Raw genomic sequence first — 27,837 nt, 5'->3', positions numbered from 1 at the left:
AGCACGTGTGGGCAATAACAGGAGCACTCCGCACATTCAGCGTGTAAAGAAGTAAAAAGGTAAAAAGAGAAGTCAGTAAAGAAAAGTTTACATAGAAAATGGGAAAGGAGTAATGGCTCATTCCAAATTTGATCCCACTTTGTGACCAAGTGGAAAATTTCAAGTCCTCTATTAGTCTAGTATTTCAGTTTGGTCTCCAATACTATGACTCCGTTCCTCAAATGTGATAATCAATATTTTTTTCCCTTTATACCCCTCTGTATAAAAAAGATTACTCTCATATCTATTTTCTGTCTCTTTGACTGAAAATCACTCATCGTGCGACGTCAGCCTACTCATTGGTTTAAGAAAAATAAATAAAAATTTCTATCTCCTTATGGCAACTACCACCACCCCGCAAACGTCTCTAACTCTCTGTCTATGTCTCTGTCTCAATCTCTCTTTTTCTTTTCTAGCTAAAACTTCAACGCGACAAGTGAAAGTAGAAAAAGGAAATGGAGAGGACGGGCTATCGTGGTGGAGGAAGAATAAGAAAAGAGAAGCAGAGTAAATTGGAGATGGTCGTGAGAGTGTTGGGTGGTGGTCGCTAAAGGGAGAAAGATAATTTTTTTTTTCTTGAACTTGTCGATGGCCGACAACTGGTTTACGATCAGAGAAAGATGAAAAAAAACATGAGGAAAACATTTGAAAAAAATGTAATAAAACGAAAATACACTGTTAAGTTTGTCTAGCGGACTTATTAGATTGGGAGGAGTCAACAGTTGGTAGCCAAAGTGGTTCCAAGGTGTTGACATAAACTCTAGAAAGCCCTAGAGGTCCCAGGTTCGAATCCCAGAGAAGATGGAATCTTTGGTTATTTGAATTGAGATTATTAGGGTATAAATAATGTAGTTGGGCTTTAGGCCATAGTTTCGTTGAGCTATAGGTCTGGTCTTGTTAGGTTTTGAATAGGCGGTTATCGAGCTTATCACATCATTGATGTATCAATGCCAAATGTAATGACCATCGTTGATCGTAGTCAATTTCCAAAAAATAAAAAAAAGATTGGGAGGAGGCTAAACTAGAATGCTAGACAAAATGGAGGCTAAACTAGAATGATAGACAAAATGGAGGCCACATTTTGTAGCTGATCAAAACATGGGATCTAAACTGAAAATAATTTTAGGGGTAAAAAGGCAAACGACAGAGAATCTTGTGTATATAAATATAACCCCTTACCCGTTCTCTCTCACACTTCGACTTTCATCACTGACCTAACCTCCCTCTCTCTCTCTCTCTCTCTCTCTCTCTACTGTCATTACCAGAGGAAGTTATAGTCCGAGAGATAAAGTAGAGAGAGAAAATACTCTCTCTCTCAATTTTTTTTAGAGAGAGAAAGTGTTTCTGAGACTATCCGCCATTAATGCTTCTCACTAAACAAGCGTGATGAGCTCTTCCTTTTTCACGGATTCCGTCTCGTAAACAGCCAACACTCCTCATAGCTGTTGTTACTCTAAATATCTCTCTCTCAATCAATCACCAAATCAAGAAAAAAAATCTGTTCAGTTTTAGTGAGAGAAAGTGATTTTTTAGAGAGAGAAAGTGATGGATCTTGATAAGATAACATTAGATATCTTCAGCAAGCTAGAACACAAATGGCTATCACATTGTGAAGGTAAGAAAACTAGAATTTTAAGTATTGATGGAGGTGGAATCAAAGGTTTCATTTCAGGTTCATCATTAATTCATCTTGAAGATCAGATCCAATCTAGAACCGGAGATCCTAACTCACGTATCTCTGATTTCTTCGATTTAATCGCCGGTACTGGCATTGGTGCTATTTATGCTTCAATGTTAACTTCCGATGACGGTAATGGCCGTCCGTTATTCTCTGCTAAAGAAGCTGTCAGATTCTTAACTGAAAAACAACCGGAAATGTTCAAGTTAAAGACCGTCGGCGTTATTCACCGTCGCCGGAGATTTTCCTGTACAAATGTTGATAAAATCTTGAAGGAAGCGTTAAGAAGAGAGGACGGTTCGATTTTAACGATAAAAGACACGTGTAAGCCTCTGCTTATTCCTTGTTACGATCTAAAAAGTTCTGGACCGTTCGTTTTTTCCCGAGCCGATGCTTCCGAGTCTCCCAGCTTTAATTTCGAGCTTTGGAAAATTTGCCGAGCCACATCAGCTACTCCGAACCTATTTAAACCGTTCGATTTAACATCGGTTGATGGAAAAACTTCTTGTTTAGCGATTGACGGAGGTTTAGTTATGAATAACCCAACTGCTGCTGCCGTTACTCACGTCTTACATAACAAACGAGATTTTCCGTCTGTTAACGGAGTTGAAGATTTACTTGTTTTATCGTTAGGTAACGGTCCGTTAAGTTCTACGTTATCAACACCGTTAAAGCGGAACGGAGAGTGTTCGACTCCGTCACTTGTTAACATTGTTCTCGATGGAGTTTCTGAGACCGTTGATCAAATGTTAGGGAACGCATTTTGTTGGAATCAAACTGATTACGTGAGAATTCAGGTAACAAATCTTTTCTAGTTTTAACAAGTCTGAGTTTATCTTCCTTTAGTGATTGTATTGAGTTACGAAAATGATATTCCAGAAGGCCCTTAATTTGGTAGAGTCCTAACTGATTTAGGTGGACGTGCAGGATTTAGAGAAAGAATCGACGTTTTTCACTTCTCTCTCTAAATCTTGTCCGTCTACCTAGATCAGTCAACATTCTACTTACTTGAGGGTCAAGCAGAGTATCGTCATTTGTCTCTTTCAGAATTTAGAAATGAATAGTTAGATTAGTGATGGTTAATTAACGGTGTTAATAGATGTGTGAATGAATGTGATCACAGGCAAACAGTTATATAACGGAGAAAGTTGAAACGTCAATGGAAGAAGTGTTAAGTGAAAGAGGAGTTGAGTCATTGCCGTTCGGGGGAAAACGTTTATTAACAGAGACTAACGGACAGAGAATCGAAAAGTTTGTTCAACGACTTGTTGCTACAGGAAGGAGTAGTTTACCACCAAGCCCATGCAAGGATAACGCCGTTAATACTCTTGTTAACGGACGTTAGTTTGTGTTTTAGTTAGTTTTGTTTTGATTTGGATTAACCCCCTTAATTTCTTGGTTTATGAGTTAAATAGCTTAATTATAATAAGAAGTTGTGGTTAATATTATTATATAAAGCTAGCTTGATTCTCTTCTATGGATTTTAGGGTTTGTCTCTAACTTTTGTAACTTTGGTATCAAAGTATCAATTATAACAGTGTTGTTTGTTAAAGTACTGGACTCTACTACTGCAAGATTCCCCCATACTCAAAACACTCTAAGCTAGACCTTTAAAGAATTGTTTTATTTTTCGGAAAGATATACTTGTAGTTAAAAGAAATATTTAACTCGACTTTCAATTAGAAGATGTGTACTATAAACGAGGATCATTGAGTTTCGTTACGAGAAAAATATCTAATTGAAACAGAGTACCCAACTTAAATTGTAGTTCAACTTACCGTTTTAGCTTAGATATTCTACAACAACTCTAGCACATTATTTTGATCTTTCTAGTTTATAGTTGTGTTAAATAGGAGTTAACATCATTTTTCTTCCTCTCAACTTTGTCCTTTTTCTTCTTTTCCCTCTCCCTTTTCTTACTATTTGCTCTCTACTCATAGAAGTTATAAAGGAGGTTTAAGTGTAGAGGGAGACTTTGTCCTCCTCTAAATTGATGTAAGCCTCTCTTTATGTTCATGGCCTAATTTCAGATGGACCACACTTTGAATAATATCTGTATGAATTTAATTGCATCCATGACATATGTCATTGTCGTCATGAACATTCGTTTTCTGTGGGGATGAAACGAATTTAAGAAAAAAAATGGACCACTAAGTAATTATCTACAAAAACTCTTACCGGCCAAAGCTTATTAGAAGTCCTAGTATATAAGATAGATGTCTCATTCTCATTTTTTTTTTCTTTTAAAGGTGTTAAATTTCGAACTGTGGTCTCTTCAATAGGCACACATATTCCCGTTCAACTGAAGTAAATTTCACTAGATATTCTATTTTTTTATTTGTCAAAAAGATTTTTTCCATTAATTATAAAGACAATACTAAATACAATTAGCACACGAGCGGATACACCATATATGGTTGACATTTTAATGTGACACACGTGTGGATGTGGTGTTCATGCCCAACTGTACAAGACAAAATACGGTAAGGGACAAACATTTTGGTGCCCCATGTAATAAAAAGCTTGGGTAGGTATTGTGGGGGCTATACCCATCCAACCTTTATTTTTTTTTTGTTAAGGAGTCCAACCTTTATTTGTTTACTTTTATGTATGTGAAAGACAACTTACCCAAATAACATCTTATCTCGCTTTGAGTCTCTAGGTGAGAGTATCTATTTTTGGTTCATGGGGATAGAGCAAGAAAATCTCTATCTTAATGTAGATATATGATGTTTGATTTCCATTTCCAACCCTCAAAAAACTCGTGCTAAGATATCTTCAACACGTTTTAAAGTAGTGCATCTGGAACTGCTAAAACTAACAATATCATTTAAGACATAATTCATACGACTCTGTAACTCGTGCGATTTTAAATTGTGCTACAAATTAGTATGTGTTTCTGTTTCGTGTTTGAAGAAGCCCATCATTGTCTATGTGTGAGGAGCTAAAGTGTGTCATGCATTGAAAGAGTTAGTTGGAGAATGATGGAAATAGATAAGCCCTAATAAACTAAACCTAAAAAGCTTAAAACCCTATTGAAGATTAGAGTAAAAGATACTTCCAAAAAAAAAAAAAAAAAGACTAGAAGATAACCCTTGTTGGTTTTGTGGTGTTTTTACAAACTTTGATAGGGTTTTCTATTTGTATCTTTAATTAAAGCATATCTATAATCAATTTATTTAGTGGGGATTCAAATAATTTGAATTTAAACTTATCAAAAACGGTTGTTAAGCAAAGTTAATTGATGATTAAAAACAAAAGTGAGCGAAGACTCAAAAGAGAGTGTTGTTTGTTTGCTTAAGTGGTTGGTCGGCCACTCAAAATCCATTTGATCAATCATGAAATCCAAAACAGAAGAATTAGAAATTCCTATTTGACTACAATTAAAATTTAAGAGAGTGATAAAAGAGGAACATTGAGTAGATGTTCTTAATTATTTTACATCAATTTGATTAATGGCAAAGTAAACAACTTCATTTGAAGTAATTGCTTGAATCATCACTCTACTCATGTCCTGTCAATTAATTTATTTTCTTATATCATTAGCTTAAATAGTTATTTGCTGGTTCACTATTTTTTTGGTGTAGTAGTTGGACACACCTCGTGCCTTTGAGGTCACAAATTTCATCCAATGGAAGTGAAATCTAAGGTTTATTGAACTTTAGTATGAATTGAGTAAATCTAGTTTAGATAGACTCTTTAGGCTCCTTATGATGGCCTTTAAAGACTAATGTATACGACTTAGAATGTCTAGGATCAACATATAATAAAGTAATCTTGGAGGAAAGAAGAATATTTGCTTCCTTATCAATTTCACAAGATACTATGAAAATCAACGATCGAGATAGGGAGATCTAACATGAAAAAGATATTCAACCTAGGAAACAAATAACAATTTTCATAATAATAAGTGTCTTTAATGGCGCCGACACAAACGTCCAAATTAACTAATCACCATCATTTGATGGACCCAAATAAAATTTCAAAAAGACTTGAGTACTCAACTAAAAAAAATTCTACGAAATGGAGGGGGGGGGGGAGGGGGGGGGGGGGGGGTCCTATATACATGTATATTAGTATGAAATTAATGTTTGAATAACACAAAGTTTGATGCGGTAAAAAGGGGTTTGATGGGGACAAGTGAAAAAGAACCAAAAAGGTTTGAAGTGTTTGGGTAGGTCACTCAAGAATCGATTTTGATTAAGACCCAAGTAATAATATTTATGTTATAAATTACTCCTATTAGTTTAAACCTTAAGTTAGAATATTCCAATTATACATACAATCATTTTATTTTATTTTTTTTTGTTGAAACTTACAATCATTTTATTCCACCAAACAAACTCAATCATGGCCAATTTCTCTTTGATATTTGTATGGCCCACCTTTTATGCTAGTATTTTGTTTGAACTATCCTTGACTAATTTGGTATCCTAAGTTAGATGACGATATGAATAAACAAATTTAACTTGTGATCACATCAAACAAATGAGTATAGTGAAATAATCATAGTTTAAAGTTCGTATCTAAGACACCGTAGTTGTGAAGATACATACATTTCTCTAATTTATTCTTTTGAAATTATTTAAAAAAAAAATAAATTACGATATACGTTGGTGGATATAAGACATTAAAAAATTATGAAGATGTGATCTAATCATCTTTTAAATTAAAATATTTTTCAATAGAGATAAAAAATAAAATAGTGAAATGAAAAAAAGAAGGTTTAATTCTTTTTTTCTCTCTATAATTGAGAAAGAAATAGAATAATTGAATTATTTATAGTACGGTCACTTGTACAATAAATAGTGAGAGAGTGGGGGCCGGGTTGAGGAGGTACAGGTCCTACAGGATGAATATTAGAAGTACAGGGTCTACTTGATCACTCATTTACTTATTTGTTGTACGAATCCATACCATTCACTAATATATATGATATTTCCCACGCCAGCTGCCTATTGTTTGTTTTATTGTCTTTTCTATCCCTCGTATTATGTACTAGTATCTATTTATTTATAGAATACAAAGATAAACTAGTTCAACAAAAAAAAAAAAAAAAAAATACAAAGATAAAGACGACTTGCAGAGTCAATATATTGAACTGAGAAGTGGTTTAGTCTCAGTTGAGCGAAATTTGTGGATTGCATAGGTGTGGTTGTTGTTGTTTCTTTGGGTTGTAGTCGTGATTACAAACTCCCTATGTCTTGTCTTGATTATAACAGAGCCTCCGTTTATTCTAAAAGTTCTGAAAGCGGGCCGAAGCTTCAGAAGTATTACGAGCTTCTTGACTGATGCGACTTGATCTTCTAGACACTTGAATGTTTATGAGTTCACTGAGATGTTCCTTTCTTCGAATTCTAGACAAACTATAATTATTTCTGAAATCAGATTTTTATTCTTTACACACTTCGAATACTGAATTCAAACGAGAAAATGATGGATTGAATGTGGGAACAGAATTGACACATTCATTAAAGACACTTTCCTTGGTTTTTGGGGACACATCCCTTAGTTTGTAGGGACAACTCTTGAAAAATAGCTGGTTGTAAGCTGATCTTGTTCGTTGCCTTTTAGATTGCAGGATCTGGCTTAAATTCGCGGAGGGAACGTGACACGATCGATCCGTCCCGAAACTTACCCAACATACGACCAAAATGGTCGATAGATGGAGATCTTTGTAGACCCAACCCTAATTGACGTGTCCTACCAAGATCTCGGAGGGATCCCCACACAGCCGTTAGATCAGGGCATTTAACGCGGAGAGAACGCGAGTCGTTCACATGTGGGCGTGTTCGCCCAGAGGAACATAACGGTGCGTTCCGTTTCTGAGTTCAACTAGTCGGATTGAGCCAAAATCCAATTTGATTTCAACAGGTGCTTGTTTACTTTAATGGGTCTGGTCACTGCTTATAGTTGCACTTAGTTTTGAATTGACCCCAAGTCAAAGAAAGATGACTTTGAGACTGAACATGTGGTGGATCATATGTATGCATGTAATAGCAGAAGCAGCAAAGCTGATGACTAACTGTCTAACTACTGACTCAACTCTCACCCATTTGCCATGTCTCAAAGATCATCCACACGTGTGCATCCCACCCTCTCTCTCTCTCTCACTAGTTTTATCTGACTCTCTCTCTCTCTCTCTTAAGTAGTACAGTCTTCTGAATAGTTGTTGGTTGTATACAAATTAAGAAGATTGTGATAAGATTTCTTTGTCTCCTTTATTTCTTGATTTTCTACATCTTTCTTTATACTTCTTACACACATGCAATAACGACGAAGCTTCTCTCTCTAAATTGTCTCTCCCTAGGGCTAGGATAGGAGGCCCTTATTATGCCTAACAAATCCCCACATTTTAATTCTTTTTTTTTTTTTTTGTTGAACTCCCACATTTTAATTCTTTTTTTTTTTTTGTTGAACTCCCACATTTTAATTCATCATTTCCCAATTCTTTCTTTCAAGTACTTGTATTGTATATACTACTGTACTGTCACACACAGACTGTCATATCATCTCTTCTGCCTTGTTTTCTGACTTACTTCATCACTATTCACTTTTATCTATATATTGCCACTATTATTCATGCATCCTACACTTTTTTACCATCTAAAAATTTAAGTTCTACACTATGGTAAATTATTAGTGTGGGTAAAAACCAGATACTCAATTCACTCTGCAGCGGAGCGATTTCCTTAATTGGTGGCGCCACCTTATTTTTCTCCTAGAATTACGGTTATTCGGTTTTAATAGGGCAGTTACCGGGGAAATGCTAGCCTTTTCCTTCGGTTATTGGCAGTTATCCTATTGATTCAATCTTTATTTAGATTTATTTCCTTTTATTCGTGAGATTAAGTCTCCTCTAATCTTTCTCCTTTCTTATTATTCTCTTTCTTTCATTCGATTTTCATCATGACTCCAGTCAATCAACAATTCATACAACAATTTGAAGCCTTAACCACAGAAGAAAACCCGATTCTCACGGTAGAAGAGGAACAGAATACAGAAGTGGAAGATCCAGACAATGGGATTAACAAAACGGGTGTAATTAAGTTCATCAGTGGGAGAAGGATTGAGATTGGGATAGCTATGAATCGACTGTCGAAAATTATCAATGGGCCAAATCGATTTATCCTTACTGAAGTTAAAGATAACATCTTTCTCATTAAATTCTCTACTGGGACTGAATTGGATATGGCTTTTGACAGGTCACCATGGGTGGTTCTTGAAGATCTCATTATACTGAAGAAATGTGACACTACTAAAGCACCGGCTGATCATTCATTTGACACAGCCTGGTTCTGGGTTCAGTTGCATGGGATACCTTTGAGTCATTTAAAATCATCTATAGTTAATAGACTTGCAGGCACTATGGGAAATTACATTCCAACTACTAAAGACGATGCGGCAAAATGGTCTATTTATGGGAGGGTTCGAGTGGAATTCAACATATCTAATGTCTTCCCTAAGAGGGTTAACCTGAAAACGTCGAATTATCAATTAATTTCGGTTGAGATCAGAGTTGAGAGACTACCAAGATTCTGTTTCTCGTGTGGGAGAATAGGACACTCTATAAACTTCTGCCCTAAAATGGTTTTGTATGGGGACTTCCTTAAGCAGGACCTAACGGCTGAGGACAGAGCCCGTGTGCTCAAGGCTATGGAGCCTAAGTACCCAATTGAGTATAAAATCCCTTTCTCTAACCGATCGGTCAGAGAATTAAACTCATTCTCAGGCATTACCTACTCGGAATTTCCCGGGATTTTGGGAAATCCCTCGGAAATAGGAGATAATATTGAATTGCCTGTTGGTTTAGATCTTAATGCTAATTTTGGAGATGTTTTGGATGATTTGGTACAGGTTAAACGGTCAAAGATATCGACCGATCACGGTCGATCAGTCGGTGGTCATATTACTCAAACATCGGGTGCAATTCCATCCATTGCTGACCGAGAACAACTCCAAGCTATAACTCCAGAGAGTTCAATTCAAGGAGAGATCCGTACGAGAGGAAAACAGAAAAGATCGTTGAGGCAAATGGTGGATGAAGTGAATACTATATCGGTTACGGCTACCGCAAAGCCGATGGAAGAATGAGTATTCTTTCATGGAATTGTCGTGGTCTAGGGAACGCTACGACAAAAAATACTTTATTTCAGTTCCTATCGGCCACTAGGCCTCTTATTGTATTTATTTCGGAAACTAAACTTAGTAATATGAATAATTTCCCTAATTATGATTGCATAGGTTTATCCAATAAATTTCATGTTCCTTCACAAGGTCGTGGTGGGGGACTTATTTTATTATGGAATAATTGTTTAGATATAAATGTAGTCTTCTCCTCTAAAAATCTTATCCACATTTCTGTTGTAGGACCATCAATGAACCAATCGTGGAACTTATTTTGCGTATATGGACCGCCGAGGGTGCAAGATAGATCTGCTTTTTGGGAGGAATTATTATCGAGAATTTTGAATACTAATGGTCCTCTTTGTTGTATAGGGGATATGAATGCTTTGGGAAATAGATCAGAAAAATTGGGAGGTTCATCAAATATACCTTTTTTGGATCAATTTCAAAATTTTATTCAAAGTGGAGGGCTAGTGGACCTCGGGTTCCATGGACCGGCCTATACCTGGACTAATAATAAATCTCGATTTCATATTACGAGAGAAAGGTTGGACCGAGCACTTTGCAATGTTGACTGGTTAATTCAATATCCGGATTCGGGTTTGTTTCATTTACCAAGGTACTCAAGTGATCATGCACCCATCTTATTGAAAATGGTGGTGAATTCAAATGTATTCTCAAAAATTGAGAGATTCGAAGCTTTTTGGACAAAACACCCCAATTATAAGGAGAATTTTCAACAAAACTGGGATTCAACTACTGGCCTTTTTTATGATAAAATTTTACAAGTTAAAAAGCTCACAAAAACATGGAGTAGACGAAGTTTCGGGATTATAAAAGATCAGCTCAAGTCACTTAAACATAGACTTCTTCACATTCAAACATTGGATCCCACGGATGAAACCCTTGAAATTGAAAGTAACTATCAGGAACAAATTCTTTATCTAGAAGAGTTAGAAAGAAGCCTAATTGAACAAAGAGCGAAAACTAAATGGGTTCAGAATGGAGATAGAAATACTAAGGCTTTTCACGCCTCGGTTTCACAAAGGAGACAGAAGAACCAAATTAGTCAACTGAGGTTGCAATCAGGGGTAATGTCCGACAATCCTATCGAGATTGCATCAGATATTACCCTATATTTTCAGAATTTGTTTAGGGAGGAGCCAGTTGTTCCCCCCCCGATAGATATTTTAAATGCTTACAAGGTTATTTCGTCTGAAGACCTGGTCAACATCTCAAGAATTCCCTCGACTGAAGAGATTAAGGACGTAGTAATGGAAATGGGCTCCCTCAAAAGTCCGGGCCCAGATGGTCTCCCCTGTATTTTCTATCAGCACAATTGGGAGACAATTGGATTGGATCTTGTTCACTTCATTCAGGATGCATTCAAATCAGGTTCTATCCTTCCCTCTCTGAACTTTACTACTATTGCCTTAATCCCCAAAGTAAGGAATCCGAGTATGGCCTCGGAATTCAGACCAATTTCCTTATGCAACTCTATTTACAAGTTCATCACAAAACTGATTGCCAACAGAATCCGACCTATTTTGGAACAGAATATCATGTGGACACAAAATGCTTTTGTCCCAAATCGCCAAATCCTTGATAATATAGTGGTTACTAGTGAATTACTCCATTCGATGAAAAAATCTAAAGCTAAAAAGGGTGGATTTTCACTTAAGATGGACATGGCGAAAGCCTATGACCGAGTAAATTGGTCCTTCTTGTCTACTGTTCTTAAATCGATGGGTCTTTCTGGTACTATATTAGATCTAATTATGTGTTGTGTTACTACAGCTAATTTTAATGTGCAGATCAATGGAGGTATTCATGGGGCATTCAAGGCCTCTCGTGGTCTTAGGCAAGGGTGTCCTTTGTCACCCTACCTTTTTATTTTAACTACTCAATCTCTATCCCTACTTATTTTTCACTATGAGACTTGTTGTCTGTACAATGGATATAAATTGAATAAAAATAGCCCCCCAATTTCCCACCTACTTTTCGCAGATGATCTGATTCTCTTTGGTGAGGCAAACTTACCAAATCTTCAGGCAATTCTTATGATGATGGAAGAGTATGCTGGTTTTTCAGGACAGGCAGTAAACTTTGATAAGTCTTCTATTTTCTTTGGTGCAGGTGTTCCTCCTGAAATACAAAATGAATACATTGTCAGATTACAAGCTCCTAGAATGACAGATAGAGCTAAGTATTTAGGATCATTGATCATGAAAACTGCAAATAGAGTTGAGAACTACACTTGGTTAACAGACAAATTCAAGAAAACATTGGCAGGATGGAAGCAAGGTCTAATTTCACAAGCAGGGAGGACAGTTCTTATCAAATCTGTTCTAAGTTCATATTGTACTTATGCATTTAGCTATCAAAACATTCCTAAAACAACTATCAAGAATCTAGAGAAGGAAGAGAGATGCTTTTGGTGGGGACATGATGTGGAAAACCATAAATTGCATTTCATAAGGTGGGATATAATAACTTCTCCAAAAAAACTTGGTGGACTTGGTATAAGAAAGTTAGATGAGGTCAATGACTCAATGTTAGCTAAGATGGCATGGAGAATTCTAACAAATAAAGATGCAATGTGGGTTCAAATACTAAAAGCAAAATACCTTACAAATGAGGACTTTTGGGATGTATCAATCAAAAACTCCAACTCCCACTTCTGGAAATCTATGTTACAAATCAGGGAGGTGTTAAAAGCTAATTGCTGTTGGCAAATAGGCAATGGAAAGGAGGTGAAAGTTGCTAAAGACCCCTGGTTAATGGATTTACCACAAAAAAGACCTCAATTAATCAAACCTCTTCCAAATAATATTAGCACAGTATCTGATTTACTAATAGTGGGATCAAATCAGTGGAATCAAGCAATACTCAGTGAATACTTTGATCAAACCAGCATAAATGCTATTAACAGTATATACATTCCCATAACAGATGAAGTTGATAGACTAGTGTGGTGCCCAACAAAACAAGGTAATTTCTCTTCTAAATCTTATTACTCATTAATAATTTCTCCTCCTGTATTACCAGATACTATAAGGAATTTTCCTTGGCAAAAACTCTGGAATAAAAAGAACATGGATCCTAAAATCCAAGAATTTATCTGGAAACTAATTCATAATGGAGTGGCCACATTGGAGAATATCAACAAAAGAATGCATCATATCAATCCTTATTGTAAGCTATGTAATATGCAGGAAGTAGAAAACATATCTCATTTATTTGGTAATTGCCCTATTTTCATTAACCTTATTGGTATTACTAATGATGTGGATCTGTTACAGCTAGGGTTAGATCCTATTTTGAATCTACAGAATATTCTAAACAAAGGCAATGAAGGAAACAAAGTTTGGTATAAATTCACTTATCTGATTTGGATATGGTGGAAGCATCGTAACGAGTTGCATTTCAGGAACAAACCAATCGAGTTGAATAGGGTTTGGCTTTTGACAAAATTAGAGTTAAATCGAAACCCTAATACTTTGATTCAGATGCAACCCGAACCTTCACAACAGGATCAAACTTGGATTCCACCATTGCATGGGAGATATAAAGTGAATGTAGATGGAGCTTTCAGATCTCAAGGAGCCTCGGCGGCAGCTGTAGTTAGGGATTCGAATGGAGTAACATGGAGAACAAGAGCAGTGACATTTCCCCCCATTTCGGCGTTACATAGCGAGATGAAAGCTTTTGGCTTGGGGTTACAAATGGTGGAGGAGTTGTCGATATATGAGGCAGAGATTGAAGGCGATTCTAGGGTTATGATTTCCCTACTAACTGAAGCTTCACCAGCTATCCCATGGAGATTGAAGTATGAGGTCGAGCTAATTAGGGCTAAAGCAAGAGAGTACAGGATAAGCTTCACTTATTGCCCGCGGAATGCCAATAATGCCCCTCATGAATTGGCATATGGACTCTTGGTCCCGGGTCCTTAATATTATTTTATTTTGTTGTTAATTTCTCGTTACTTTTGTAATGAACTTTGTGATTAATGGAATCAACAGTTTCAAAAAAAAAAAAAAACAAAAAGGGATTCCAAGATAATACTTTTCAAAATAAGAGCAAAAGTTAGAAGAATTAATTGACAAGTCCGATAAACAGAATCATAATCTTAATTTGACTATAAATTAGAGTGTTCAACAATCACAGGTGTCTGATATTTTTGGTTGGTCACAATCAGGGACGGATACAGGATTTTTATTTAGGGGTGCGGATTTATATACCTAAATATTTTTTTTGCAAACACAGTAATTAACAAAATATTTATATTAATACATCAACGATCAGAAACGCAATTGACCTCATGAGAGTTCATCTTTTGAAATGTTCGCAAAATCGACTTATGGTTAATTTCACAAAAAACTTATTTTTCAATAAAGACTACTTAACTATCATTTAGCCACGGATCACTCTCTTGTTTCTTAAGCATGTTATAACTGGCTTCATAGCTGAAAAAATTCTTTTAACGGAAGCAGTTGCAACCAGCAAAGTTGGTGCAAAAGTGATAAAAAAATAAACTAAATGATATGTTTTATATCTCTTAGTTTCTCCTCAATGTTCTAGCAAGAACTCTAATCTCATCTAAACTTGAGAAATCGTCATTTTGCCTCATATCGTAAATGTAGTTTTCAAGCTGAGAACTAAGGAATTCTGATAGATGAATTGAAGTGTATAAGATCTAAGGTAGACAAATTGAATTTTATAGGACTTATATTAGATCGATTGATGTTTGTAGGGATTTATGGTATATGAGTTGAAGTTTATAGGGTTTAGGGTGGATATATTGAATATTATAGGGTTTATGTTAGATGAATTGAAGTTCATAAGATTTCTGGTAGATGAATTGAATTCTATAGGATTTAAGATAGTTGAGTCGAATTTTATAGAGATTTAGGATAGTTTTTTTAATAAAACCCAGAATATCAAAACAAATAGAGTACTACAAATAGGATCACAAAAAGATGAAAGGACAAAACATAAAACCTAAAAATAACAAAACGAACAACAAACAGTTTAATGTTGTAATTAAATAATTTCAATACATGTAAAAGTTATATAATAAGAGACTCAAAACCCAAAACCTCAAACTCCCTCTCTATCACAACCTAAAACCACTCATATATATCAAGAAAAACACTAAAAATGTTGTAGTCAGACTCAAACTCATGTCCTCACGGTCAGAGCCTCACCACAACCCACTCCTCCACCAGTACGCCAACACCTTTGTTGTGTCATCTAAATATATCAATGGGTACATATTTATTTATACCTATACAAGAAAAGTTATTACAACTATTTTCTTTTTCGGGAGGATCATGGGGTGCGGCCGCACCCCCTCGCACCCCCATGGATCCGGTCACAATGAGAGTCAAATTAAGATTAATACATAAAGAAATCACGGTTTCACCATAGTCTTTGCACAAATTATTGGTCACGCTTTACGAGTCATTCCTCCTGATGCTTTTTGGGTTAGTTTCTGCAAGAGAACTTTTTGCAACATATGGAAAGATTTTGTGCCCAGTTTTTCTTACACTATTTAGTCTCTTTTGGTGTGGTTTTTTGGCAATTTTTTTACGACATTTTCGGATATTTTTTAGTGATGTTTTACAAGTCTTTTCAATATTTTACGAGTAACATTTTACAAGTCTCTTTACAAAATTTTCCAACGCTAATTTTAGCGACGTTCTTTTAATTATTTTGCCATTCTTCTAGCCCAATCTTAATGGCCACTTTCGCCTACGTTTTGCGAGCCACTTGTTACGATACTATTTAAATGGCCACATTTAGTTTACTTTCTTACAACATTCTCTACATGACACTACCCACAACACTTTAACTGGCCCTACTTATCGCTTATGGCTACGCTTTACACGCAACTTTTGGCGACGCTTTGCCTAACATCCCATAAGGTATGTTTATGTTTAATAACTTCTTCTCTTATTAATATATTTATTTTTGGTTGGTGAAAGACATGACAAAAGACACGAGATATAGAAAATCTGAGTGAGAAAATATGAATCCAATTTAGCAGGAATATCTAGTACTATCTATGGAGTATTATATATGACATCCGTCATGTTCTAAATGAATATAGTAGTTTTTTTGGGACAGGCAATAAAAGTACAAAAAGAAAGAAAAACAAAACAAGTCATTTCCAGCTTTTGAAACTGATAGTTTTGTTTGTTTGTTTCCACCCAACTTGGGAAAGAAAATAAATTTGGCAGCTGTATAACTCATCATACAATATGTCCTTATGGAATCTATGTACTAAAAACTACTAAACTTGTGAGTAACATCAATATTATTTTCTTTCTTCCCTATCATTTTCTAATTTAAATATGGGAGATATTTGCTAAAATCTCTTAATTCACAATAGGAATGTTTACTAACAAAATTTTAAGTTTTTAAAGTTTTCTCTACAATTCTCATGGTAATTATTCTTTTTTTTTTTACAGAAGTTTATTGGGCAGTAATCTTCTTCAAAAATCAATCTGCCTTCAAAGAACAAATATCAAAAAAATATGTAACTAGCTCCCGTCAATGAAAAGTTTGAAGTCTTTTTTTTCCAACCATTCACTCGTCTTTCATACTCAAACTATTATACTGATATTAGAGTTTATTACGTTTAACTATCCTTAAAAGTTAAAAATTAGATTGCTTAAAAGTAATTGCCCAAACATTTCTGCTTGATGAATGGTAGTGACTATAGATGTGATACGATACTAAAAATTTTAAAGTAGAACTTTTGAGTGGTGCGACTTTATCTGCATAATTTTACACATTCTTCTAGATACGATAAAATTTCAATCATACGACCATCTAAAGAAATACAAATATTACCACCAATAAGAGAGTTTTACAATTGTGATTGTATGTAACTTTTGAAGGGAAATAGCAAGATGTAATTTTTGCAACAGAAAACAATTCCTTCAAATTTTGTGCAACATAAGAAGTCACAATTGTGAAGTCTTTGGAGTCTTAATAAAAGCCAATGTTCCTTACAAAAATGTCCCTTATTTTAGTATATAATTTGATTATAGAAACTTCACTCTTCATTATATAAAATTGGGTTGGATATATATATATATATATATATATATATATATATATATATATATATATATATATATAGATTTCTGATTCCCTACTGGATTAAAAAATAAAGATTGTAAAATCCAATGTTTGGGACTTTGGATCCTCTTTACTTAGGTTTTATTAAAAAGAGATTAACACTTGGCATACATGTGGAAATTGTAATTTGCAGGTCAACAAGTGTCGGTAAGATCTCATTGATTAAATTAATAATCTACATTTGATTAGGTTATAATCACCACATAAATCCACTAACTAGTTAAAGATCCCGTACTAGGAGATCGATCTTCTTTAAGATCAAACACAACTCTCCTCGTGTGTTGCATTTGCACGATTGAAAAACTATTAAAATGTTTTTTGTTAATTGTGAACCGCCCCGTTTCGGTAGAACGTGGGGCTGCTCTTAAGAGGCTAAACACTCCTCTCCGGAGAGGGCTTTTAAAACTGTAAAGCACAAGTGTATCAATGCGTGCAATATCACTAGCAATCCATAAAATCATTCCACATCATAACACAACACATTATTAACACAGTTCACTCTACCATGATGTGATTTTGGGAGAATGTGTTACAAAACAATCCCATATCGGTGATGACAGTATGGTGCCCCACGTAAAAGATTAAACACCCTTCCTCAGGGAGTCTTTTAAAACCATGAGACTAAAGTGTGCCAACGCAAATAGTATCACCAGCTGTCAAAAAAATTAGTCGGCATCCTCCTATAACATTTGTCATTCCATTTGTTCATGGATTCCCCTCTTCTCTCTAAAATAACCATCCCCTCCTCTCTCTAAAATAACAAAAAAAAAAGGGTTCTTGTTCTGCTATTCTCACTCTATCTCTAGAATAACCAAGAATGGGTTCTTGTTTTGCTCCTCTCTCACTCTCTTGGGATAAAGAAAGATGGGTTCTTGTTAGTTGTTTAGTCCCTCTCTCTCTCTCTTACTCTATCTATAGGTGTACCATGAGCAAGATGAGTGTAGGCATGTAGTTGTATCTTTTTGTCTTGAAATGATATTTAATCAATTAATAAGAACACCCACCTCAACTAATAACTTGAGGAAGTCCACCCAATCAAAAATATCATATCATAATATAGCCACGTGACATGTAATACTCTAGGTAGAGAGAGTCCATGGCTGCCATGAGAAAATGGAAGGAATTCCTCTCAGAATGAAGAGAGAGGAAGATAGAGAGAGAGACAGACAGAGATCCTGTTTAGCCGGGGAAGCCCACAATAAAAGGACCCATAATATGATTAGTAACATCATACTACCATTAATGTACCAACCCCACTTCTCAACCATCATAGGTCTCTTCAATTTTTCACTTTTTTCTACTAGGAATTTAAGACCTAAAATCACATTTGAAGTGTGACGGGTAAGTCTAAATTGAGTCCAGTAAGACTTCAAAACGTTTTCGTCTACTCATCTGACTGACCGACAAATTCAGACAATGAGAAAAAACAAACAAACACCACCAGAATAGTTGCCCGACTTCGTTCACATATCAAAAACTAAAATGGATCGTAGAGCAAATTTAAAAGACAAATAAAAATTCATGATTTTGTGTTTTTAAAAGAACATTATAACTTAGTACACTTTGTTGGAGGCTCTGACTTATGACTTAAAACTTTCTACTAGTTTGAATACTTGAACAACATTGAAGGAAGACAACTAACAAGCCAACAACCCTTGGTTGGAGTGGTAAGAGGTATAGTTTTCCACCATAGAGGTCAAGGGTTCGAGGCACGCTGAACAATAAATGAAAAAAAGAAGACAGCTAACAATTCTTCCATTTTTTTCATCGAAGTTTTATTACTAACAGGGAGGCATTTGATTCGACTCCCTCTATTAATTTACGCGATAATGGTGATTATTGCTTACCTAGTTCCTAAGAGTTCCACTTCACAACCGTGGTGTTGGATCGGATGTCGCCAACTCCGCGTACATTTCTGATATTTCTTTCGCAAAGTACTCCTTCGCTTGTGGTCTCTTGATCTAACAAAAAGAGAAAGATATATCACCCGAAATCAGATGAACGTAAACTAATTAAGCTTCTGTTTTTCGTTTGAAGTCTATTTGAGAAGAAATACTTGCCTTAAACGTCGGAGTAAGAAGGCCATTCTCTAAAGTGAATGGCTCAAGGACTAATGTTACAGCTTTCACAAACTCGAAACCTCTCAACTACGGAGCAGAAAAATAAAAGGGAACACGAATAAGAGAAGAGATGAAGGTCAAGTTGCAAACTTTAAAGAGGAGATTTGTTTTAAACACGTACCTGAGCTTCCCTTCCAGCAGCATCCATTTCTGCCATGACTGCTGCCCTTGCTCTTGGATCTTTGCATAAATGTTCTAATGATTCGTACTGCAAAAAAACATAACCCGAGAATTATAAATTAAGTTCAACGATCAAAATGTTATTTTTAGAAGAATTCTTCAATTCTTGTTTGTTCGATGTTTGTTGACATTAACTTTATTTTTTTCGGAACACCCACCTTGATGCCTTCGGAATCTGCCCAAGCCTTCAACAGATCTTGGTCTACAGAGATGACTGCTACTAAGCAGGAATTCAAGCTATCACCTTTCATCAGAAAACCATTGTTGGTCAGCATAAAGGAGACTCTTGCCGAGGTTGACACACGAATAAAATCATGATCTCTTACCATATACAAAGCATTGGGCGACATACTTGCACTTCGCATATACATTCTCAACTTTCTCGGGAGCTATGTATTCCCCCTGAGCTAATTTGAAGATGTTCTTTTTTCTGTCGAATTACACATGAATCTTTAAGTATGAAGATAACTTAAAGATGGTCTTTCTACTTCATGAGTATAATTAATAAAATTACCAATAAATATTACCTATCAATGATTTTTAAGCGACCTTCAGGCAACCACAACCCTATGTCTCCCGTATGCAGCCAACCGTCTTCGTCAATTACCTCGCGCCTATTCAATTTTATAGAACTATTAGTTACATTATACTAATAAGCTTTGAGATAAAAATTGAAAGGATAAACGGGAAGTGCATACGTTTGGACTTCATCTTTATGGTAGCCTTGGAAAATAATAGGACCCCTAACACAGATTTCTCCACGAGGATATGGCTGGTCATCTGAAGTGTAATTCATCTCGGGGACATCCACAAGTTTAATCTCTGAAAAAGGAGATAAACACACATTCATCAGATTCGCATATTCATGGTTATACAATTAAAATAAGTCGTCAACACTTTTGACTCCGAAAGACACGTATCAGAACGTTCCCCATTTACCCCTCCAGTTCTTCAGGAAAAGCATCTTTGCCGTTCCGTGTAGGCCACCGGCGTGAAAACTCTACTTTTTATTGTTAGGATAAACCTAAGCCCACGGTTCACACAAAAGCTACCATATATTTCCTAAAGGAAGAGGGGGGGGGGGAGGGGGGGATAACTTAAGCAATTACAAGGATTTCCAAAAGCACTTTTACTTCAGCTGGTCATGAAGCTCAACTTGAATCTAGAAGAAGCAAGTTTATCCGTCCATATGAAGTAATATGGATGAAAATATTCTAACCAATGAGTGGTGCCAGTTACAGACAAATACTGAACACAGAGTGTTATCATAAACTTACCACAAGCAGTATTAGGAGAGCCGACATGGCCCGATACGATATCACCCTCATCCATTGAGCTGATTACACAGGAAGTCTCGGTCATACCATATCCCTCAGCTACTCGACAACCAAAGCAACTGTGGAGAAATCCATGAATTTATTGTTATGGGAGGAAAAACTTGTAATACTCAACATATATGAGTTTTCTAGACCGAGTTTCAGGTTAACAAAAAAAAATAGTTAACTTACACCCTTAGAAAGTCCATGACATCTGGTGACAATGGTGAGGCACCTGAAGCCATAAACCGAACCCGTCCTCCAAGTTTTGCTTTTATTTTGTTAAATACCAACCTATCCCACATGGGGGATGGATTCCTACCTATAAAGTAATGCATAAACAAATGAACAAGCGTCAAAGTAAGAATTAAAAGGCGAAAGAAACTACGAGACGCGATGTTACGTCCATCTCAATAGATACATGAATAAAATGCATAAATAACTCTAAACGACAGAGAGAGCAACACATTGCGGGTGAAGAGAACTAAATTTCTTTATAATCTCTGCTGGTAATTGTCACTTGAATTACAAATGGTCTTTTTTTTCATCGAGCTTTAAAATTTTAAGAAGCATTGAGTTTTAGGAGCACGACAGTGTCACAACTACTGATTTTTAGAACTTGTTTGTAAGAGGTTATTTTGTTTTCTTGAAGGATCGTCTTTGTGATGTTTATTCAACTAGTTAAAGACAGCAAGCGAAAGTAAGGAATGTAATTGATTGAACTGGACATTTAATGTCAGAACTCAAATAGTTTTATTATAGATATTAAGATGGATGGAGAAGCATAAAAAGCATCTATTCATGAGGAAACAAATGCAGTGGCAATACACCAACACTGAAGCACTTTGGTTCAGGTAGAAATATCTAAAAGCTAAAGAAATGTCAAAAAAAATATTTATGTATAAAAACTAGCCGAACCTGAAATACAGAACAAATCTGACATAAACAGATGGAAGTTATGAAAATTAGTTGTAAATGATGTATACACTCAGTGACAAACAAATCTGGCACTGCACTCAATTGAAGGTGATGCTTCAACTTATCAACTAACTAATACCAGTAGTAGTACATTCAGACAAATAACACTTGGTGGTTTTAGCTTTAGTTGTTTGCCATCAGCTCACTTTTTTGTACTTGACTTCACCATTGTTGATGAGGAGAAAACTTATGGCAAGTCAGGGACCTCGTATAGTCATAAAGTGAAGCTGATTGACATAGGGGTCTCAGGATTTTAAATTTAGGTCTTATAACTAACTTTTAACAGTTAAGGTAGCAGGAGGAGCCACTAGGAGTATTTATTCAAATTTATATTGATTTGGTTGTTGAGTTTCTTACCGCTCATTATTGCTTGTTTCTTAGCATTGAAGGCAGCATTAAAGAGCCTCTCCCTTAGACCCCCTGATGACTTCACTGCATTTGTGATTCTGTGGAATCAAGGGCGGTGCAAGTTAACCATGAGTCAATTCTTGTAGAATATTACAGCACTAAGGATATAGAATACTCAATGATCATATTACCCAGCGTATATTCTGTTGTAAAGCCGAGGAACACTACAAAAGATAGTTGGTCTTAGAGCTGCCAAATCATCCATCAATTTCAAGTTGTCCTGAACATAAAGAGCACTCATTATTCAAGCTCGAAATGACACAACTTTTATATTTCAAAATGCCTATGAAGCATAAATAGGTAACAATAAAACCTACTGGCAGATAGTAGTTAACCTGCGCAGATCAAATTAGAGCAAGTCCTTCAAACTACAGTCACTCAAGAAGTTGCAAAAACGTCTACAGATTAGGTGAAAACCGGTGTCTATCAATTCAAGCTTTTAGAGCGAGTGGTCGCTTACAGTAAGCAAATTTACTGCAAGTCCAAAGACTCTTGTCGCCAACCTTGGTTGGCAAGAAAGTGCTCCTGATTTTTGTGGTTTTCTTATGTTACATTCTCACCTTAGTGATTTTTCAATATTTCTATTTATACTGATGTATCCTCTAACTAGCTCCTCACAAATTCTGCTATCCCACTCACGTCAACATTTTAAACCAACATCTGTTTGGTGAATGAACATATGTAATTGCAAACGTACCTATATTACTTATTAATATAGTTAGTATATTGAATACCATACCCCTTGATAGAAACCAACTGCAACTCCAAAATATACTGTCATAACTTGGTTGGCCCGCTCGTATATGTGCGCTAGAGGAAGATAGGAAATGTATCTGTCAAGCATATAGATGTACTTTTAGTTGGTTATAATTAATAAATTGACCAAACTACGGTAACTTATGATAATCGAATAAAATCTACTGAAGAATCGCAAAACTCACACATCAGAAGAGTAGAATTTGATGGAGATAGTAGAACCAGCAACATTTGCAATCAAATTTCCATGGGTCAGAGTTGCTCCCTTCAAAAAGAGTACTTTATGTAGTCAATAGCAGGGTGAGAAGAAATAGAGAGGAGAAACCATGAGTGCGATAAGAAAAGTGAAGCACCACCTATTTAAACTACCTTTGGTGTCCCAGTGGTACCACTTGTATAGCAGATGGTTGCAACATCATCTGGCTTCGGAGGACAAAATGGTTGAAGATTACCACGACCCTGTAGGACAAAGTATAGAGCATAGTGAGACAATAGCATCATATCACTAGAAATATGAAATTTAGAGTCCACCAAGTTCCCCTGACCACATACTAGAGGCAAACATTACTGAAAATTATTTGTTGGCTAGTATCTTGACTATCTTCCAATTAAGGCATACACGAATAGGAAATGGTGATGCATTTCTCATATAGGGCATCCAAATATGCAAGAGGGAACAGTAATCAACATAAAGAAATACATAACACGACAACTAGGGAATATTTAAGCATGTTAACAAGAGCAGCTTAATAGAGCTCTAAGATGTAAACATCAAGTTGCTTAAAAACTTACATTTTAATGTAGGTAAGAAACATAAACACGTAGATGTATCACTATAAAACACCTGGATGGATTGTATCATTATAATTTTGAGGTAACATTCAAATCGTAGATGACATAGCTCATTAACTAAACCCTGGACCGGATGAAATGAAATTAAAATACTATGTTTGAGGCGACTCTCTTTCACTTTAACTAGATTCTACCCTTAAGACATTCATTTTTGAACTTGATACGATTTTTTTTCTGCTTTCTTGCCTGCGCCAATCTGCCACGGCATTAACATTGTAGTCCATCTACCAAAGAAAATCTACTCACCACCCTAGATATTGTTTTACTGTATTACCAGACAGAACCTACAGTATAACAGAGTTATCCAGGATAATTTTAGAATGAATAGTGGAACACAGCGTTGTGAAAACCAAGCTTCAAAACCTTGACCTTGGCAGATTGAGATGGTACTATAATAGGTTTCTACATGGTCATATTCCATATTTAGTTAATTTTACAAAAGTGTAAAATGTTCAATTGACTTATAGACATTTGGATACAGAATTAAGCCATTTCAGTATATTTAACTGTCAAATTTCAAGAACATACCTGTGCAAGTAGTTTTGAATATGATATAACCTCAACTCCAGCAGATCTTGGAAGTGAAGGTAAATGTTCATCTACTCCTCCAACCACCTGCATTATAATACAGAAATAGAACAAGTGAGAAAACTTAATAAGGAATCAGAATTGGTGATTAGCATCTCATGAATTCAATCTCGAAGGATATATTATAGCATCATACCACAATTAGACGTACAGACGAAATTTCAGACAAGAAACTCAGCATCTGCAAATTATAGGAAAGGACCATGAGAAATAATGCAGAACTCAATGTAAACCCACTTTACAAAAACAGAAACAGCTTTAAGGAAGTCTCAACCAAAACTTACAGAGTTCAGCGTCTCTGGGACACAAAAAATAGCTTGTACAAGGGCATGGTTTACAATATATTTAACAGCGTCTGGACCTACATGAACCAGAAGATTGAGTGAAGGGTAAATTCTAGGCTAATCGAAAACAATCTAAATTTAGTTCAATCAAGATTTAAAAGACATACCAAGAGTGTCGTATAAAGGAACTGAGATGTAAGAGTATGCTGAACAAGCATGATCAACAATAAGCCACTCCGGCCTGTTGATAAAGTATAGACCAACGCAAGCTCCCTGACACAAAAACAACACGAATCTTAGACTAGAAGCAAACACAACAACATAAGATCATGAAATTTCCATGTTTTTAAAGTAAGACAAGGCAACCAAAGATTATTCAAAGTAACAAAATGTAATGAAAAACTCACCTTCGGTATACCATAATACATTAAGCCAGAACCAATTGCTGTCCGGGCCGTACCTGCTTCCCCATAAGTCATCCATTTGTACCTTTAATTTATACAGAATAATTAAGGTACGTTAAGTGGAATTTTTGCAAATCGAATTTGGACAACCAACTTACTCGCCAACTGTTCCGTCCACCCGTATTCGTGTGCCCAAATACTTGTAATCTTGAAAAGTCTCCGTTGCATGCCTAATTTCACAACATTAGCAGTGAATAGCGACCTCTTAAACATGGGAAGCGATAACAAAACGGACAAAGTAAATTAGCAAAGTGAAATAAAATTTACTCACACAAAGTTGTCATGCAAAGTTCCAATTTCAGGATGATCAGGGAATCTACTTACAAGCTTCAAAGGAGACTTTGCAGATCTGCACTCAAAATTATAAATTAACACAAAGTTCAATGCATGTAACCAACTATGAAAGAGGATAAACTGGCACATACCTGTATACGTTCCACTTCCCGGTTTGCAACTTTTCTGGAAGAACAACACTGTAGCCTTGCCCTAATCAAGTTTTAATGGACATATCAAGACGTAATGCATCTCAAAATCAAACATGAACTAAACCAATTATTCATTTTGATTGAATGCTCCTCTAATTGTTTCCTAGGGTTCCTTCCCGACAGAGATATCAGAAAGCAATACAAACTAACTTAACCATACACAAAATTGAACTACTTAGCCAATTTAGGCGCCACAATAACATTTTAAAAATGAGCACTTCAAGAGATTTTGTTCTCCAGAGTACAAAATAGTTTTCCTACTCGAGCTATATGTTTTTTCCCCGTCCAACTTTCATATACATATATGTTATTTTCTTCCTTCAGACATATCATATGTCAGCTGAAATGATGCCTTATCGGCTCCATCCCGTTTATTTTGTCAAAGTAGTGGTACCATGTACAAAGTTTCTTTTGTTTTCAAAATACTTGGAGAAAGGGTGATATTTCTTTAAAATTCGAAAATTATTATTAGTACTCCTAAAGGACAATCGGTACGAGAAGGTTGGTATCCTCAGTCCCAAACAAGTAATGATATTAAATGGACCAAACTACATAAATTGGTGATTCCCTTACGCAAGCCAACCGACAAAGAGATTAAACTAGAATTCCGCTTATACATGATTAAATGGAGAGTCTGCAGAAAAAAAAAATTAGTGTATATTTGAACGATAATAGAAGCACTAATGAAATAACTCGAGTTGTAGCACGAGTAAGAAAAGTTTAAGGTGTAGTTATTTTATAGCTAAGTTTCTAAGACTATGACTATGCTTTCCCCCATATAGAACTCGAGCGAACCCGCGTCAATTTCTGAATTCAAGGCAATGTGATGTGTATAATACTATAATGTTGAGAAAGTCCACTGAGTTTGATATCTAAATGATGAAATTGGTGGGTAATAAATGTCAAGAAAAAAGTATCTATGTTAAGTATCAACTACTTAGATAACAATCAAATTTCCTGCTTTAGTAAGATACCACCAATTACAAAAAGAATATTCACAATTTCTTACCTTTTGTTTCATTCATGTAGACAACATATCATTATATACAGTTCCATCTTAATAAACAACACCTACCCATAATTTAGGTTGTGAAATAGAACAACAAGAGCACCAATTATTTTAATCATAAACAACTAATCAATAGTGAAAATTGAAATTACTAATCTAAAAAAAAAAAAGTGATTCCTATGTTCATATAGATTCCAAAAGAATGGAGGAACCACTAATTGTGGTTTTTTGGATAAAGAGAATCAACTCACTTCCAATATGGCCCCAAACCAAAAAGGAAAAAAAAAAAAAACACATCATAAATTCCAAATCAACCAATTTATCATTAAAGATCACAAATTTCAAATTTTTATCTCTAGCCCTTAACTTAACAAACACAATAAACATCACATAAATTGAAATCACCAAATTAACCATAGAATCCAATACAGAGATAGTCAAATTGAGAGCGAAAGTAATACCATAAACGAATTCAGCTGAGGTCTCGTTTGTGTGAAGTTTAGAGTTTGAATCATTAATTGATGATGATGGTGATGATAGAAGATGATTTTGAATTGATTTTAACCGACGTTGAGTAATTGAATCCATTGAATTTCTTGTGAGGATGGCTTCAACTACTTGGGATTCTGATTGATTGACTTTTCAGATCCTGAATTTTGATTTTGATTTTAGAGAGAGAGAGAGAGAAAGAGAGGGGGAGAAGGAAAAATAGTAGAAATTGGATAATTTTTAGGAATTCGGATTGGGGACGATTAGGATGGATTTAGGCACACTTTTCAAGGTTGACGGACGACTAAGATAACATCTTCAATTTGTACAGACAAAATAATCTAACGGTGGTAGTGAGTGAGTTGAATATGATCAGGAGGTTCAATCCGCCGTCCATTTGGTTTGTTATCCGGGAAACGTTGACAAGGATTTATTCGGGATATGGTAAGACTTCGGTGGTCTTACGGTCTTACCTGTTTTGTTGAATCTGGCTCGATACTACTCAAGGATGGAGTCAGGACCCCTTGCTATGCCCACTATGAACCTGATTTTTTTTTGTTTATTTTTTACTAATTCAAGTTTTAGTGATTGTAATTCGTTCAATAGAATATATGTTATAGTTGCTTCTTACAAGAAGAATTACAAAAATATACTATGAAAATATTTGTGCCACGACATTATAAAAAAAATATCAATATGAAACAAAGTACATTACCTTATGAAAATTCACAAACAATATGAACTAGTTGCAAACAATAGATATCTTGATATATAACGATACAAACAACAATTATTGTAATACAATGCGATTTTGAGTGCTTAAGTGTAGTTAACATTGTAGCAAGAGATAATGTAACGATCCAAGTTTTACCAACTATTGTTATTGTCCTCGCATTTGACGTCCAAACCAAATCT

At 35.5% G+C, this 27,837-nt stretch overlaps 3 protein-coding genes and 1 long non-coding RNA gene across 5 annotated transcripts; 2 read left to right on the top strand and 2 right to left on the bottom strand.

Moving 5' to 3' along the window:
* The first annotated feature begins 1,226 nt into the window (after positions 1–1,226).
* Positions 1,227–3,269, top strand: PLP9 (PATATIN-like protein 9). Its single transcript, XM_086663624.1, has 2 exons — positions 1,227–2,514; positions 2,841–3,269. The coding sequence occupies exons 1-2, from the start codon at positions 1,585–1,587 to the stop codon at positions 3,060–3,062; spliced, it is 1,152 nt and encodes a 383-aa protein (XP_086519750.1). The 5' UTR covers positions 1,227–1,584; the 3' UTR covers positions 3,063–3,269.
* A 5,357-nt stretch (positions 3,270–8,626) lies between these two features.
* LOC147555100 (uncharacterized) lies at positions 8,627–9,811 on the top strand. Its single transcript, XM_086657477.1, has one exon. The coding sequence runs from the start codon at positions 8,627–8,629 to the stop codon at positions 9,809–9,811; it is 1,185 nt and encodes a 394-aa protein (XP_086513603.1).
* Positions 9,812–10,472: 661 nt separating this feature from the next.
* On the bottom strand, positions 10,473–12,881 carry LOC147555099 (uncharacterized). The gene is made up of 2 exons (XR_015235372.1): positions 12,472–12,881; positions 10,473–11,989 (listed from the first exon to the last, which is right to left on the bottom strand). It is a non-coding gene; the product is annotated as an uncharacterized LOC147555099 (long non-coding RNA).
* A 5,611-nt stretch (positions 12,882–18,492) lies between these two features.
* On the bottom strand, positions 18,493–27,382 carry LOC147555098 (long chain acyl-CoA synthetase 6, peroxisomal-like). 2 transcript variants are annotated; one of them, XM_086660826.1, is made up of 24 exons: positions 26,895–27,249; positions 25,365–25,425; positions 25,211–25,288; positions 25,038–25,109; positions 24,883–24,964; positions 24,643–24,748; positions 24,476–24,552; positions 24,328–24,372; positions 24,132–24,218; positions 23,121–23,210; positions 22,937–23,016; positions 22,735–22,828; positions 22,127–22,215; positions 21,945–22,033; positions 20,802–20,931; positions 20,571–20,689; positions 19,992–20,115; positions 19,821–19,907; positions 19,620–19,723; positions 19,452–19,537; positions 19,235–19,321; positions 19,054–19,140; positions 18,841–18,954; positions 18,493–18,707 (listed from the first exon to the last, which is right to left on the bottom strand). In XM_086660826.1, exons 1-23 carry the CDS (start codon positions 27,019–27,021, stop codon positions 18,862–18,864), a joined length of 2,094 nt encoding a protein of 697 aa, XP_086516952.1. In that variant the 5' UTR covers positions 27,022–27,249; the 3' UTR covers positions 18,493–18,707; positions 18,841–18,861. The 2 variants fall into 2 exon arrangements, with proteins under 2 accessions (XP_086516952.1, XP_086516951.1); XM_086660825.1 differs by having other exon boundaries at positions 18,493–18,954; positions 26,895–27,382.
* Between the last annotated feature and the right edge of the window lie 455 nt (positions 27,383–27,837).

The sequence above is a fragment of the Eschscholzia californica genome, unplaced genomic scaffold, assembly GCF_041429995.1.
Source record: "Eschscholzia californica isolate CP2 unplaced genomic scaffold, dmEscCali1.0.p SCAF_2, whole genome shotgun sequence".
NCBI lineage: Eukaryota > Viridiplantae > Streptophyta > Magnoliopsida > Ranunculales > Papaveraceae > Eschscholzia > Eschscholzia californica.
The sequence above is the reverse complement of the archived record's forward strand: the minus strand, read 5'-3'. Positions and strand labels throughout refer to the sequence as shown.

Coding starts and splice junctions, on each gene's coding strand:
- PLP9 (XM_086663624.1), top strand. CDS start 1,585: ATGGATCTTGATAAGATAACATTAGATATCTTCAGCAAGCTAGAACAC. Junction 2,515..2,840: donor CTGATTACGTGAGAATTCAG/GTAACAAATCTT, acceptor ATGTGATCACAG/GCAAACAGTTATATAACGGA.
- LOC147555100 (XM_086657477.1), top strand. CDS start 8,627: ATGACTCCAGTCAATCAACAATTCATACAACAATTTGAAGCCTTAACC.
- LOC147555098 (XM_086660825.1), bottom strand. CDS start 27,021: ATGGATTCAATTACTCAACGTCGGTTAAAATCAATTCAAAATCATCTT. Junction 23,017..23,120: donor GTACCACTGGGACACCAAAG/GTAGTTTAAATA, acceptor CTCTTTTTGAAG/GGAGCAACTCTGACCCATGG. Junction 19,322..19,451: donor CAGATTCCGAAGGCATCAAG/GTGGGTGTTCCG, acceptor GTTTTTTTGCAG/TACGAATCATTAGAACATTT.